This window comes from Phyllostomus hastatus, unplaced genomic scaffold, assembly GCF_019186645.2.
Source record: "Phyllostomus hastatus isolate PE091 unplaced genomic scaffold, TTU_PhHast_1.1 phas_scaffold_1674, whole genome shotgun sequence".
NCBI lineage: Eukaryota > Metazoa > Chordata > Mammalia > Chiroptera > Phyllostomidae > Phyllostomus > Phyllostomus hastatus.
The window spans coordinates 672,540-688,996 of record NW_025334011.1 but is presented as its reverse complement, the minus strand read 5'-3'; the positions used below and the strand labels follow the sequence as shown (position 1 = coordinate 688,996).

At 36.3% G+C, this 16,457-nt stretch overlaps 1 protein-coding gene across 1 annotated transcript; it reads left to right on the top strand.

The window, feature by feature from the left end:
• The first annotated feature begins 6,093 nt into the window (after positions 1-6,093).
• JCHAIN (joining chain of multimeric IgA and IgM) lies at positions 6,094-14,818 on the top strand. Its single transcript, XM_045858019.1, has 4 exons — positions 6,094-6,306; positions 9,455-9,581; positions 13,062-13,142; positions 13,873-14,818. The coding sequence occupies exons 1-4, from the start codon at positions 6,243-6,245 to the stop codon at positions 14,075-14,077; spliced, it is 477 nt and encodes a 158-aa protein (XP_045713975.1). The 5' UTR covers positions 6,094-6,242; the 3' UTR covers positions 14,078-14,818.
• Positions 14,819-16,457: the final 1,639 nt, after the last annotated feature.

Genomic DNA, 16,457 nt, shown 5'->3' with positions numbered 1-16,457 from the left:
TGCTGGACAAAGGCATGAGTCACATTCTGGATGGGATCCAGCAGGACCGCAGGAGATTTCATCATGCTACCCAGGAGAGCGCAAAATTTAAAACTTACGAGTTGTTTATTTCTGGAATTTTCCATTTAATATTTTCAGGGCACAGTTGACCTTGGATACCTGAAACCACAAAAAGTGAAACTGCAGGTAAGGGGTGGGGCGACTGTGTACAATACGGCATTGTTAACTACAGTCTCCATGCTGTACCTTAGAACCTGGAACATACTCATCTTAGAGCGGGAAGTTTGTAACCTTTGACTGACAGCTCCCCTCACCCTGACCCCGCCATCCCTGCCTGCAGCCACCACTCCACTTTGTGTTTCTATGGGTTCAATGTTTTTAGATTCCCCCTATGAATGAGGTTATGCAGTATTTATGTTTCTCTGTCTGACTTCCTTCACTTGGCACAATGCCCTCAAGGTTCATCCATGTTGACACAAATGGCAGGATTCCCTTCTTTTTTTAAGAAAAAAAAAATTATATATTTTTTCAAATTTTAATTTTAATTACAGTTTACATTCAATATTATTTTATATTAGTTTCAAGTGTATAGCATAGTGGTTAGATAATCATGTATTTTATAAAGTGTTCCCCCCAATACTTCTAGTGCCCACTTGGTACCATACATAGTTATTTTAATGACCATATTTCCTACACTGTACATTACATCCCCATGACTATTTTGTAACGACCAATTTGTGCTTCTTAATCCCTTCACACTTTCATCCAGTCCCCCAACCCCTCCCCCGCTTTGGCAACCAACAGTCCGATCTCTGTATCTATGAGTCTGTTTCAATTTGGTTTATTTTCTCTTTAGATTCTACACATAAGTGAAATCATATGGTATTTGTTTTTCCCAGACTTATTTCACTTAGCATAATGTCCTCTAAGTATGCAGATTAGTACAGCCCCTGTGGAAAACAGTGTGGAGGGTCTTTAAAAGACTAAAAATGGAACTGCCTTATGACCCAGCGATTCCACGTCTTGTTATATATCCGAAGAAATCCAGAACACTAATTCAAAAGGGTATATGCACCCCTATGTTCATTGCTACTTTATTTAGCCAGAATATACAAGAACCCAAGTGCCCCTCAATAGACAAGTAGATAAAAAAGTGATGCTACATATATAGAATGGAATATTATCTGGCCATAAAATGAAATCTCCCCTTCATTTTTATGGCTGAAAAATATTCCAGTGAGTGCGTGTACATTTTTCTTTACCTATTCACCTGTCAACAACACCTAGGTTGTTTCCATGTCTTGGCTTTTGGGAATATTGCTGCAGTGAAAATGGGAATGTAGATACCTTCTTAATATAGTGATTTAATTTTCCTTAGATATATACACAGAAGTGGAAATGTTGGATCATATAGCAGTTCTACTTTTAATTTTTTGAAGAACTTTTATGTTGTTTTCCATAGTGGCTATACTAGCTTACATTTCTTCCAGTGGCGTGTGGGGTACCTTTTTCTCTACATCCTCATCAGCCTTTGTTAGCTCATATATATTTTTAAAAATAATAGCCAGTCTAACAGGTGTGAGGTGATATCTTGTTTTGGTTCTGATTTGCATTTCCCTGATGGTTAGTGATGTTGAGCACCTTTTCATTTACTTGTTGGCCATATGAATGCTTTCTTTAGATAAATGTGTACTTAAGTCCTCTGTTAATTTTTAAACCAGATCTTTCCACTTCATTGTATGAGTTTCTTATTATTTTATGTATTAACATTCTATGAGATATATGGCTTGTAAATTGTTCTCCCATTCTGTAAGCTGCATTTTTATTTTTTGATTGCTTTGTGTATTTTGCTGTGAAGAAGCTTTCTAGTTTGATTTAGTTCCAGTTGTTGATTTTTGCTTTTGTTGCTTATGCTTTTTGTGTTCCACCCAAAAATCATTGCCAAGACCTATGTCAAGGAGCCTTTTTTTCCCCAGGAGTTTTATGGTTTCAGGTCTTACATTTAAGTCCTTAATCCATTTCAAGTTAATTTTTGTGAGTGGTGTATAGGGGCCCAATTTTATTTTTTCACTTGTGATATCCAGCTTTCCCAACGTCTTTTGTTGAAGAGACTATTCTTTCCCCATTGAGTATTCTCTCCCTTGTCACATGTTAGTTGACCATATACATGTGGATTTATTTTTGGGCTTTTGATTCTGTCCCATTGGTCCATATGTCTGCTTTTTATGCCAGTAATATACTGTTTTTACTACTCTAGTTTTTTGAATATTTTCTAATATTCTTTATAAGGGCCATTTAGCTACATATCAGTTTCTATGTTCCCACATGCCTGTAATCCAAAGGGAAATGTCAAGCTCTCCCAGAAATGCTTTCCTCAAACTTTATTAGAGTTGATATCCTCAGGTTGGGATTGCATTTTCTGTAACTCAACAAGGAGTGGCCAACATAATGATGATGATTTGATAGTGGTTATGATGATGTTAATGATCACTAATAATTACATAGCACTTATCATAGGCCAAGATCTGCTCTAACTTCTTTATATGCAATAATACATGTTAAGCCTCATGGCAACCCTGTGATATTGATATCGTCCCCATTTTACAGATAAGGAATTGAAACATAGAGGATAAATTGTCACATAGCTGGTAAGTGGTGGATTGGGAGACAAACCCAAGCTGCAGACTCAGAATTCTTTCCCTTGACTATTATGCTATATTGCTTCTCAGTTTCCCCTTTTTGCAAGGTCCCTGATCTCTCTGAGTTATTTTCTTGAATCTCTCCCTCACTGACTATGAGGAAAGAAGTACACCATGTCTTTCTCTTTCCTAAGAGTAAAGGGGGGAATGTCTTTTACCACAAACACTCCTATGTCCACAAGGTCAACAGCTCCTGTGATAACATTCTCCTTTTGCCCCCCAAATCATCTAAAGACTGGAGGTGGGAGCTGGGAAGAGGTGGGGTGGTGGTTGATGGCAGTGAGCTGAGTTCTGTTGCCTCTTGTTAAGCCTTGGAGGATGTGTCTGACTCTCTTAGAATTTGGGGTACTTAGCCACTGTCATGTGTCAGCTGGGAGTCCTAGTTGCCAGTGCTGGGGGCAAAGAGAAAAACCACTTTTTAATTACCAGGGCTACTGTAGTAGTCCGAAAAAAAGGATGGAGGCTTGGACTAGGGTAGCAGTGAAAATGGAGAGACTCAGATAAATCTGGGATATTTTTGGGGAAAAAGCCAATAGGACATGATGATAGATTGAATGTGGGGGAGAGGAAAAAAAAAGAATCAAAGAAGAGGGTTTGGAGCAACTGGAGCAACTCGTTGGGTGTAGGTGCCATTGACCAAGGAAGACTAAAGACAGAGAGAGTTTGGAACGGTGGTGTGAGGGTGACTTGGCCCTCAAGAGTGCTATTCTCCCGTTTACCTGTTAGATACCTGTCAGTCAGCCAAGTAGAGATATCAAACAGAGCGCCGGAGCGCAGCGGGCAAGGTAAAGTCCAAAGTTATCTATTTGAAAGTCACAGCATGTCCTATATTCAAAGCCATGGGATGAGATAAAGTTAATTAGGCAGAGGCTGAGATGAAGGAGAAGGCTGGAGATTGAGGAAAATTCAGGCAGAGACTGAGGCATCACCAATGAAAGCAGGAAAACAAGGGGAGTGCATTCTCTATGTCCCAAGAGAATAAAGTGTCATGATTTGAGAGTCTCAAATATAATGAGCTGTGTCAGAGGAAGTGAAGCATTGACCTACTTCAGGTGGTTTTTAAACAAATGCTAAACTCAGACTGTCTGCTGTATAGGAAGTTGAAATAGAACTGGAGTGGAAATATAGAAGGTGAAACAAATTACCATAAGATCTTTTTCATTCAGATGAGTCTATCACTGAACCTCTTACTGTAAGAATGTCATATATGGATGTGAAAAAATAAGCCATTTTTGGTGAAAAATTTGGAACATGTAGCTAAACTCCCAATTATTTATTTCACTTACTTAGAAAGAGTTCTATTCACATTTTACATTTTTTAATGGGAAGAACAAAATCTGGAGATGAAATTATTTAAAAATTAAACTGCAATCTATTATATATATATAGATATATTTGGTTAGAATATATCTATATAACTATATAATAGCCAATATATAGATGTATTTGGTTAGTGCTAAAAAGATGAACCAATTTGCCTATATCACAGAATTGTAAACAAATTTGCTTTAAAAATTACCTTTATTAACTTCTTGCTCTTTTATAGTTAATGCTGCTAGTTATTCCCTGCCCCCCTCCCCTCCCCTCCCTCAGGCTTCTAGTCTACCAATTTTTACATTGTGGTGTACCTAACAGTCAACTGGAAGACTTTTTAATAATATGTATTTCAAGGTTACATCTCCAGAAATTCTGACTGGGTGTAGCCAGAAAAGCAATGTTTTGACTGGTACTCCAAGTCTTTCCAGGGAAGATGATCCCTGGGACACACTTGGCACAACACTGGTCCTGATACTACGTTGCAAGTCTAGGTAACTCTTCCAGTGGCAAAAGTGCCTCATGGATCTCCACACCTTATTTTTTATTAAAATTACTTTTAGATGTGCAGCTTACCTGATAGAAATATAAAATTATAATATTGAAAGAATATAAACACCAAATAGAGAGCTTTCCTTTAGTATTTATGAATCTGGCAATCTTTGCTTTTATACAAAATAAGCTTTTGGGAAAGCTTTAATTTGGCCCCAGGAATTTATCCAATTGTTTTTGGGAAGCAGTTTAGTTTTGAGTTTACTTTCAAGGAAGTAATAATTTCTAAAGCAGTATTAAGCTAACTTGTAATTACTCTTTTTTTTGAGTGATGGAATAAATCAGTTATTTAGAAACTACAGTTAAAGATGAGGAACTCTTTAAGTGGTTGGTATTTGTTTTTACATCCTGACCACATACCTAAAATAATGTGCTTTCAGATCTGTTTCTTCTTGTACTAGGTATAATTGCTCATGTGAACCCAGTATATTTTCTTAACCCCAAATAATTTCTAAATGCTATGATAGTGGACATGAACATGAAAGTAAATTCTGACAGTATAGTAATGTTGTATGTCCTACAGCTTGACTTTCAATACATATTGCAAAACTTTTAATACATATTGATTTAAGGAGAGCAACTACGTGCTTGACTTTATAGCTTTCATTCTGTTGTATTCCACTGCTGGCTATGAAATCTGCTTGCCTGCTTATAACCCTGAAGTATTTCTTTAGTACCTCTCAAAATTCTAGGAGATCCTTAAAAACTTAGAGAACAAAGAACCAAAAGTAACATAGATTTGATGTTGCATGTAAATGTAACCATATGCTCTTGGAACAAGCCTCCCTGAGGCAGAAAATTCTAGTATGTTGGGGTGGGGGGCGTGGTAGTGGTGGGGTAGGCGAAGCTTGTCCAAAAGCTCAGTTTTTGTTTTGTTTTGTGTTTTTTTGCACTAATTAATGAAAAAATATTTACAAGAAATACTACAGCCTTCTGTTTTCTGTTGAGGCATCTCACATGAAAATCATTTTATGGGTTTACAATTCTGAAAGGTGTTACTAGATGAGCAAACACAAGGTCTGCCTTAATGCTATCAAATTAAAATGTGGCAACTGAGACTTCTAGTATCCACCTGTTTCTAATTCCAATTCCATGTTTGAGCTCATATGTATATACATCTGCTGTTTGAGCAGATATAGATATCTATATCTATATCTATATCTATATCTATATATATCTGCTTGGTTAATTAAGGGCTAGAAGAAAAGTTGACATAAGATACAGTTGGGACCTTAGTGATTTTTAATTCATTTATCCTCCTTCATTTATTGTTCCAAGCACAGCAAATGTCATGTATATTTGAAAGCTTTATTATCTAGGGAATAAAGTTGAAAACCCCTATTTAAACATTCTTAATGGACTCCTGCATTGAAATTATTATTAATCTTTTGCTTTAATTATATGGAGTAAATGTAAAATAAAACAGTGATTGCATCAAAACATGACTCTTGGGGGGATGCTTTGGAAGAAAATAGGTAAATGTGAGTCATACATTTCTTTCCAGTGCAGCATTGAAATTTCAGACTTCAGCCGCAGTGGTGATTGGTTTTAGTTTGTTAGCTGCCTGGAGCGTTATTTTAAGAAAGCAGAAGCACCACTGTTTGCCACACTCCTTACAGATCACACACCTTAACCCTGACTTTTTGGGCTCCAGTTTTTGAAAGAAGTGAAGGCAAGATGAAGAACCATTTGCTTTTCTGGGGAGTCCTGGCCATTTTTGTTAAGGCTTTTCTTGTGACAGGTATGTGGTATTTTGAAAATAAACCCAGATAAAAGGAAAAATATAACACAGATTTGTTCTTCAGAGCGAAACATTAATGTTTGTGCTTTAGTTGGCCAGCTAGTTGGCTACTTTTTTCTAACTTGCCTTAATCTTTGTATGGGCAGTGATCTTTATGCAGACAAGACTCATAATTCTTATTTTTTCTTTTTCTCTTATTTGTTTGACTACAGTGTCTTGTAGGGGTGTCCAACCTGTGGCCAGTGGGCTGCCTGCAGCCCAGGGTGTCAATGAATGTGGCCCAACACAAAATTGTAAATTTACTTAAAAGCTTTTTTTGCTCATCAGTTTTTGTCAGTGTTTGTGTATTTAATGTGTGGTTCAAGACAACTTTTCTTCCAGTGTGTCTCAGAGACGCCAAAAGTTTGGACACCCCTAATTAAAATAATATTTCCAGGTAAGCATTGATATGAATACTGTACCTGTATGAATGTACATATTGACTCTTAAAAATCAGTAGTCCTCTTGTTGAGTGTCTTAAATTAGTATTAGGAAAAATGAAATAATATTACTGTAAATACAACATAGAATGCACTGGGATTTTATTTCTCTAGATTTATTATGACCCTTTAACAATGTTTAATGTTCCACAGGGCCTATAGCTAAATGGCTGAACTTTGGGTATTTTGTTTATTAACCCTTCAAAGTACTGTAGAAAGTGGAATACATTCTGAAAACAGAGGTACAGTTTTTCATAATTTTGATCCAGAACACACATGAATTAGAAGTGATATAATTTGGCTGGATTGTTTCTAACATTTACTGAGCTTATTATTCTTATTTTAAGACTGAATATTATATAATTAAGAGTAATCATTTAAATATATTTTATACTAATTTAACATCAAGAATAATGAATTTCTAATAATATTTATAATATAAAGAGTAATAAAACATGTATAGTATATGTATCTATATGTATGTATAAATACAAGCACATATACACACATATATGATCTGTAATTATTAAGCACATGTTATGTTGTATATATTATGCTAATTATGTATACTATTCTAATTAATTGTCACAACAACTGCTTGAGGACAGGTACCAATTTCTGGCATATAGTTGAGCCCATTGAAATTGAGAGAGGCCAAATATCTTGCCCGAGGTTACACAGCAAGCAGTGGTAGGTAAAGCCCAGACCCTCTGACCCAACAGCCCACACTCCTAACTACTATCCTATTTTGCCTGTATGAGAGAATCACCTTATAATAATTAGTAAATTAACTATGTTCATATGTAGTATGTTATTAAGTCTATTTTCTTATTTGTTTGAACTGAATTAAATGCAATAAATATTTATTGAGCACCTATTATGTCTCAGGTGCTCTTGGAATAAAATAAGGCACAGTCTTTAATAAGAGGTTTATTAGGAAAGATGCTGCCTGTCAGTGAGAGAGAATATTAGAGGTATGTAAGTCTTGGTGAATTGAAGGCATTTATATATTTTCTAGTAGGAATATTGGGCTGCCTAATAATTTTATATAACAACACTAATGTTATTTCCCCCCTTAGGTTTCAGGTAAGAAAATAAACTGTATACCATAGATAAAATATAGACATTTTCTATTGAAGACTTAATTGTCAAGTCGCATACTAATTTGACTTTTTTTTCCTTTGGACCAGCACTGCTGGCTTATTTGTATTTTATTGAGAAACACATTTAATAGTCATGATACAGCAGTCAGTACGGTGACAGCACTGAAGTCACCCACCCTCCACAGCGTGAGGAGGAGTTGATGATGCTCTTGACCCGGCGTTGTGATACTTCTTCTCCAGCACCACACAGACTTGTACCAGAGGGTTTATTAGGAAGTTGTGACTGATGACATCATATGTATTCTAAAATACTTCAAGCAGTTTATAAGCACAATAACAATGATTTAAAATGTTTTTGTAATGACTATTATCATTGAGACTGAAATACAGCAGTTAGGGCCCCTGTGCTCTGGGATCACTTCTGGAATAACTAGACTTCCAATAGCAGTGATCTGTCCCAATCATTTAACCCTGATAACTTGAATTTAAATGCTACATTTTTGTTTTTTTCAGTTGAGGCTTGGTGAATGGAAGTTTTAAAGGTTGCTTAGCTAATATTGCAGGACTAAAAAAAGATATTTAACATCATTATTATTTGATTAGCACTGTTAAAAAAAGCTATTATTGACTCCTGAAATATCTGTTAATTGGTATAAATCCAGCTATTAATAGACCTACTTTGTTTATTCTTTGCAACACTTACTAGATCTTTCTGTGTAATATTCAGATTAGACAATAAATGTCGACACAAAGTTAAGGCCTTAGTGGTCATCTCTGGACTCATTCATTTACTCACTTTTTTCTGCATTCAGGCATACTAAATGAAATAGCGATTGTACTTCTCAATATTTTCTGAATTATTTTTGCAAATTTACAACACTTCATGTCCATATATACTATAACTTTAAAAATAATTTTTATAAGATATATTAATAGAGCACCTATATTTTATTTGATTGAATCATTATATCATAATAACCAGATCATTATTATGAGAAAGAAAAATATAATTAATTTTAGGAAAGCTGTAGTGGAGAGTATTGAAAGCCTTACAAAACAAGGCTGTCTTGTGGGGAAGTGTGCCTGTGCTCAGCTCTGATGCAGGGTGAGCAAACAGTGTGTGAGCGGGAGCTCAGCAGGGGTGTGGTGCTTCCCTGGGTTTACAAAAACATGTCATTTTGGTTCACTGTTGAATGGATTGCTTTGGTCTGCAGTCTACATTTTTGCTTTCTCTCTTACTTGGGCATCTGGCGCTCATTTTAGCGAAGGCTACATCATTCAGAGAGCTGTGCCTCTGTTTAAAGCCCTGGATTAAAACCAGAGTTCTTTCTGTTCAGGTTCCCATAGACTGGTCCAAGGAAAGAAGAGGAAATCCTTTTGGAGTACCTTTCCTTCACTATGCTGTGAGATTCTACTCTGCTATTTTAGATTAGGAAGGAGAACAAACCATAAAACTTACCAACTGTAAAACTCAATTTTTTCCTCAGGCAAAAAGATGAATTCAATACAAAGTTGATCTGTAGATTTTCGTTTCCATTTCTTCTCAACACTGTTTTATCTTTCAAGCCCAAGATGAAGAGGAAAGGACTATTGTTGTGAACAACAAGTGCAAGTGTGCCCGCGTGACTTCCCGGATCATCCCTTCTCCCGAAGACCCTAGTGAGGACATTGTAGAGAGAAACATCAGAATCATGTACGTGGTATTTCATGTTTCGCTTTTGCATGTTGTAAGCAGAGATACTCTGTCACATTAGCCATTGTTTGAATGTAATGCCTCTATCTTTGCCCCTCTTTTTGATGTGTAGCATCTGGTGTGAAGTTGAATGTGGTTAGTGTGCTTGAGCCACTTGCCTACAAGTTGAGAGCAGGAACGAGGTTTCCATGCAGTCAAAAACTGGTCGTCTAGATCTAATGACGATAACTGAAGGTTCGGGTCTAGTCATCAGCATGCCCTGTTTATATGGAATCATTTCATTTTCAATCAGAACTTTTAGTTGCTCTTGACTAGTTCAAACTGATACTTGAGATAACACTAAAAGCCTTATTTTGTACTACATCTGGACAGAGTACTTTACATAGTACTCAACTGTCTGGATACAGGTAAGGCAGACTAATCAAATTGACTTATTTGATTTATTCTTCACTTGCACATTGGACTTAAGATAATCATTTCACACATAGTCCAGGTTATAAGCTATGCATCTTGATGTTCAATAGCCAAAATGCTAAAAATATTTAAAAAGTGAGATTTCTATTGGATGCAAACAATTCTTGAATAGTCTTCCCCCAAATGAGTGCCTCTTCTTGAAACAACATAACATTCAGTTCCATCTAATCAATGGAAGAAGTTGTATGCATTTAAAATTTTTGTTTCAAGTTCTGGTTGGGCCACTTAATAGCTGTATGTTCTTGTATGCAAGTTACTTCTCTACTCTAAATTTTAATAGTATATATCTCATTGGTCTATTGTAAAGCTATATTGAAATTTATTCCTTTTAGAGAATGTATAATTCCTGGCATATTTTCAAAAAATATTTGCTGTGATTTATCTGCTTACCCTATGTGTCAATTATCGTTATGTCACTATACTTCTTAAAATACTTTTGCTGGTTTACTCAACATTGTTATTACGATAAATTAAAAATGCCTCAGCCCAACCTACAACACTGAGCCATAACTCTATTGACATTTTTTTCACCTTATGTGTGAAAATCCAGCAGTATTGTTGTGTCCTTATTTTTCCGCATGCATAGTGCTTTCTTTCTCTTCTGTTTTTGTGTATGTTGTTCCTCTGCTTGAAGAACCCTTTTTCCCAGCCCTCCTAGCCTGGCTAACTTCTCCTCAACCTGCATGTCTTAGCTTAGATATCACTTCCTCTAGCAGGTTTTCTCTGACCGTTCAGGCTCCGTACCACTTAGCCCGCTGTTAGAGGTAGAGCAACTGGAGACGAGTGTGACTCGAGAGGTTACCGTCTGTGGCACTGGCACCTAGCCTATGTTGAAGACGAGTGTCCATCTTATATGTAAACCTTCAGATTTGTAAATGGCACTCCATAATTCTCTGATTCATCTCTTTCTATGACTATTTTTTTATGATTGTGTATCATTTTCTGAATTCAGATAATTCAGTTACTTCATCCACTTTGCCTGATGTGTATTGAAGTTTCTCTGATCTCATTTCTGAAAGTTCTATTGTCATTGCCATGCCTTTATTCCCAACTCCATCACTTACTAATCATATGACTTTGGGCAAGTTTCTTAACTAATTTGAGCCTGTTTCCTAAACTGTAAAAAAGGGATAGTATAAGTATGTAGATATACACTATACTTTATAGAGTTGGAGGATTAAATGTGATAGTGTGTAAAAGTATCTAGAATGTTGTTTGACCCATGGTAGACATTCATATAGGTTTATTCTCTTATCTCTGTCAATACTTAAAGACTTTTTTTGATATTATTAGAGCCTTTTCAGTCTAATAAAGAATAGATTCATAGATTCATTCATTCATTCATTCATCTGACAAGCATATTTTGAGTGCTAGCGAATGCCACTGAGGCTGGAGTTGGGGGACCACTGGAGAATTGACAGTTCAGTAGGGAACTGTAAACAGTTAAAAAGACAGTTACAATTGTGTATTGTAAGTGCTATGACAGAAACAGGTATAGGGTGTTAGAGGGCACCTGGTCCAATCCTGGGGGCTGGTGGAGAGTGGCAGTGGAGGCAGGCAAGAACGTTGGGAGGAAGTGGTGGAAGTGGACGGCAGCAGTTAGCTGGCTGCTTGGGAGTTTGCTGGGTGAGTGTGTGGGGCATGACAGGGTCGGTAGGCAGGGCAGGTCATTCCAGGAAAAAGAAACAGGGTTGCTGTGAGGGTTACACCAGATCATCATGTAACATGTTTACATAGTACGAGGCTACTCTGAGTACTTAGTAAATGTTAGAACTGTTTTTGTTATTGCCAAGACTTGGAGATGAGAAAAGCTGGTAAATCTGCAGAACTGCAAGCTGTTGTTTATAGTTGTCTGTAGTGTAAAGAGGGTGGCATGCTGAGAGATGAGCCTGGAGAGTGAGAGGCATATCGTTAAGGACACCCGGCCGTTTGTGGGAGACACTATAGGTTTTAAGCACAGAAGGAAATTAGGCTCCTATTGTGGAAAGGCCATTTTGGCAACAATGTGGCTCATGCGTTGGAGGGGTCAAGACTCGAGGAGGGTATTGCTAGGAGAGAAATGGTGGTGTTCCGAACTCAGTGGGTAGATTTCAGAGATGCAAAGAATTGGAGTCAATTGACCTGTGAGATGGATTAAATGACCTCATGACAGAGGGAAGACTCAGGAATGGTGTCCAAGTTTTTGCTTGGATACTTGTGTGGATATTATTGCTAAAAGCTGAGTTAAAAAACATGAGTTTTTCTTTGTATCTTTTGGAAGGGAGGGGTGCATTGATGAGGAATACTGATATAGATAATAAGAATGTAAAAATTAATGAAATCACCTGAACTAGTTGATAAGCATTATCTAATTTTTCAAGGAAATTGCCAAGTCAAGAGATGTGGGTTCCAGCTACAGCTTTACGACTCAGTAGTTGTGTGATCTTGGATAGATTGCTAACCTGTCTGATTTATAATTTATGCATCTCAAAAAATGTGGCTAATACTATCTGTCCATTCATTCCATAAATATTGAACACATTCCACATGCCACAAATCTAGCAAGGCACTGGGAATGCATACTTATTTTTGCCTCAATGAACTTATGTAGTCGAGAGAAGCAGTTATTCTGTAGATGAGCAACTATGATACGGTCTTTGTTGTAACAGAAGTCTGTGAGTGGTGATGAGGCTACAGAAGAAGGGGTTTATTGAGGTCTGGAGAGGGGATCAACGTAAACCTCAGAGACAGGGGAAAACTTGAGCCAGCTGCTAAAGGAAAACAGATTTGCCAAGTAAGCAAAGACCATTGACTGAGGAATTCTTGTGAGGTTGATTTTGGATGGGAAATACTTAAAATGTAGCAAATTACTGTGAAATCTGAGTACTGGTATTAGTATAGATTCTTAGAGAGTGCTAAATGTACCAAACATAAAGTACTGTCCTAGCAATACATCTGTTACCAAAAAGTAGCAATATCTGTTAGGTTCATTATTTTGACTTGTTCTTTCTTTCCTTCCTTTTTTAGTGTTCCTCTGGGCAACAGGGAGAACATCTCTGATCCCACCACGCCAATGAGAACCAAATTTGTGTACCATTTGTCCGACCTGTAAGAGATTGTCCTTCATAGTAATATGTATATATTCATAGTAATATATACATGTATATGTATTCATATATTATGTATATTCACATTATTATATTCATAGTTATGTATATGCAAGTCAATAACTTTTAAAAATTAGCTTGTTAGAATGTTTTTGGAAAACAGGTTGGGATATAAACATTTAGCAATATAATTTGTACTTTTGAATACATTGGTTTTTATGTTAATTATTAAATATTGATATCATAAATTTATAGAACTTTATCACAGATACAAGTTAGCTATGAGTTTATTCTAAAGAAGAAATATTTTCCATTAGTACAGGAAGGGCCAATTTGTCTTAATAGTTCAGTAACTGGATTTCAGGCATATTAACATACAGATGTTTCTTTGGACACTATAGAATCCAATAACAAACAATTTTTTAAAGTTCTTCCTTCTCTGTCAGTATAAATAACTTGTTCAATCCTAGTACACAATATGTAATAAATCTAACAAAGTAGAAATTATTAATCATATTGGTTACTTTCAACTAATTTTTATATTGAAGATTGAGAAAAATCCTGTAAACTATTCTGTAATGTAGAGCAGCTGAGCTCTGAAAGGAGTCACCCTTTGTCAGTCATCAGGCCAGAGCTGCAGGAGCTGTTGATTTTGGATAGAAACGTTTAGTCACTGAAATGCTGAGACAGCATTTGACGGGGATTGTCTGATGCATGTACTTGTTTTCCAGCTGCAAAAAATGTGATCCTGTGGAAGTGGAACTGGAAGATCAAGTAGTTACAGCCACCCAGAGCAATATCTGTAATGAGGACAACGAGACCTGCTACGCTTATGACAGAAACAAGTGCTACACAAATAGGGTGCCACTTTCATATGGTGGTAAGACTGTGATGGTGGAAACAGCCTTGACCCCGGAATCCTGCTATCCCGACTAGTTCAAGTCCTTGCTGGCTGCGCAGCTCCCTGTCTTGAAAGGCTCTCCATTTTGACCCAGAAAATTAATATATTTACCACCAATGAATTTGAAACCATATTTTTTTGATAATATAAAACTTTTCCCCAAAGTAATTGGAATAGTAACATTGCTATTTTTATTAGGTAATTACATTCTAAGTGTTGACTCTGTTATCATTCTGGGGTGTATGATCTTAAGAATATAATTCCTAACATTTAAAAGATAGGTAAGAAGAAAAAATGAAACTCAAAGTGAAAATCAGGATACAGAATTAAATTTTGTCTTTTTTTTTTTTTTGCTTTGCCTTGGAGAGCCAGAGCTTTTGCACATTCTATGCTGTTCTCTTTTTAAAAAGTAAAACTGTGTAGAGAAAAGTAACGTGTAAACATAGGTTGATTATAGGTCTTCATTATGAAAATGATTGGAAAACATGCTTTAGAAATATTTATAAAAATAGTTAAATTGGGGTTTTTAATATTTATGAAATCAGTGAGCTGAAAGGGACATAATTAAATCCATATTTAAAAATATGTTTTGACATAATACAGATTTGATAGCAGATGATACAAATTTTTTAGGATAATCTATTTTGGATAATCAGGATAGCATAAGAAATTCCCATTGGAAATTGTCAATGTTGTAACTGAATCTAATGAAATATCTATTTCAAAATATGTATTCTCTAGCACAGTTTGAATAATTAAATAGATTCTTAAGCATATACCTGTGTGAAATAATTTACTGGAAAAAAGACTGTGTTAATTTTGTTATCTGTAAGTTAAATATAATTTATTGCTTATGGATAGTTTTTGTAAGTATGATGTAATTTTGCATTAATCACTGAATTCGTACACATACATATCTAAGGTAGCTTTGTGATTTTAAACTGAAGTTAAAAAGACAAGATTGTTGGGGGGAAGGGTGTATAAGGGGACTAAATGGTAATGAAAAAAACTAAAATCAATAAAAACAGAACAAACAAACAAAAGACAAGGTCCCTCCCAACAAACAGAATGTTCATAAGCTCAGTGAACATTTATCACCTACAGTTACAAAAATTTCTTTTTGTTTCCTTGTGATAAGAACTTTCAGGGGGAGATTTTCTCTGGAGAGGCTCCTCTGAGCTCTCCTCATCTTTGCCATTATTTTTTCTGTGTACCTGATAGAAAAAGTTTTTTTACCCACATTGCAGACTCCTATCCCAGCATTATTGTTTCGTTAAATGCCAGCTGGACGAGCACCTCAAACTGAATCCTGTAGATCTTCCTTCTTTCAAAAGTTCAGACTAAACTCAAAGACCATCATATTAATAACAATTTAGCATTCACCACCTCCAAGGCATCAATCGGTGCTTTATTAAACCTTAACTCATTCAACATAAACCCAGAGTAGCTGGTGGCTCTTCACTGAGTTAATGAAGAAAGATTAAAGGCTTCCTGTGCTTAGTTTTACCCATGCATTTGCTTGTACTAGTCAACAGTTTAGTGGGGAAACACTGGGGAATCAATGGAGATGAGGCAGCTATGAAAGGAGACTCTCGGTTCTTTGCAGGGAGTATATTTGACCGATGGCTCTGGTACCCAGCACTGTGGGTGTATGAGGTCCATGGGCTGCTCCCCATGTGATGACTGCAAGTGTCAAGGTACTGAGACAGGCCAGGTCCTGGGAGACACAGGACTTCTCTAGGATGACTGACTTGAAGACTCCCCATCAGCTTCATTGACAATTTCTTAGCACTGTACCACCACTAGATATCACCTGCCCAGCCTTCCTTCCTACCTTTGCTCAATGTGGGTCAGATCTGAGTCAGAGTCTGAAGCCTCTCCCAGCCTTCTTGGGCTCCCACCCCACTTTCTTCTGTATCTTTAATTTCATCTTGGATTCTGCTTCCAGAGGGCCTGAATTATTAGCATAGAAGCCAATTGTGTGGTGTCTGATTTAATGATGATATTGATACTGAATATTCTTTATCTGCCAAATGATTCACCTATGTCATCTCATTTTATACCTCAGAATAGCTCTTGGGTTTACTTTTATATTGTTAGGGAGAAAGTGACCTCAGTGCATAATTAACAATTTGACTGGTTCACTTGTCTAGTAAATGGTAATGAAAACCCAATCACTGCCATAGCCATAATGAATACCAACAGAAGCTCTTTAATAATCATTTATGCCCACTATAGCATTTTCTTACAGTTCATGTGGCATTTTGAGGTTAATGTGACCAATTCATGGATCTGTTGTAAGTCAATTATTTGTGTACTATTTCTCCTCCCTTTTTAATTTGGATTAAATGGATATTTTAACAAGACAGGCATAAGGGAGTATTATGGGTGCAAATGTTTTCCTTTTGCTTAGTT

What these genes read in the sequence shown, in the direction of transcription:
- JCHAIN (XM_045858019.1), top strand. Translation starts at nt 6,243, where the DNA reads ATGAAGAACCATTTGCTTTTCTGGGGAGTCCTGGCCATTTTTGTTAAG. An exon ending in GAGAGAAACATCAGAATCAT is followed by an intron (nt 9,582 to 13,061) that starts GTACGTGGTATT and finishes TTCCTTTTTTAG; the next exon opens with TGTTCCTCTGGGCAACAGGG. An exon ending in GTGTACCATTTGTCCGACCT is followed by an intron (nt 13,143 to 13,872) that starts GTAAGAGATTGT and finishes CTTGTTTTCCAG; the next exon opens with CTGCAAAAAATGTGATCCTG.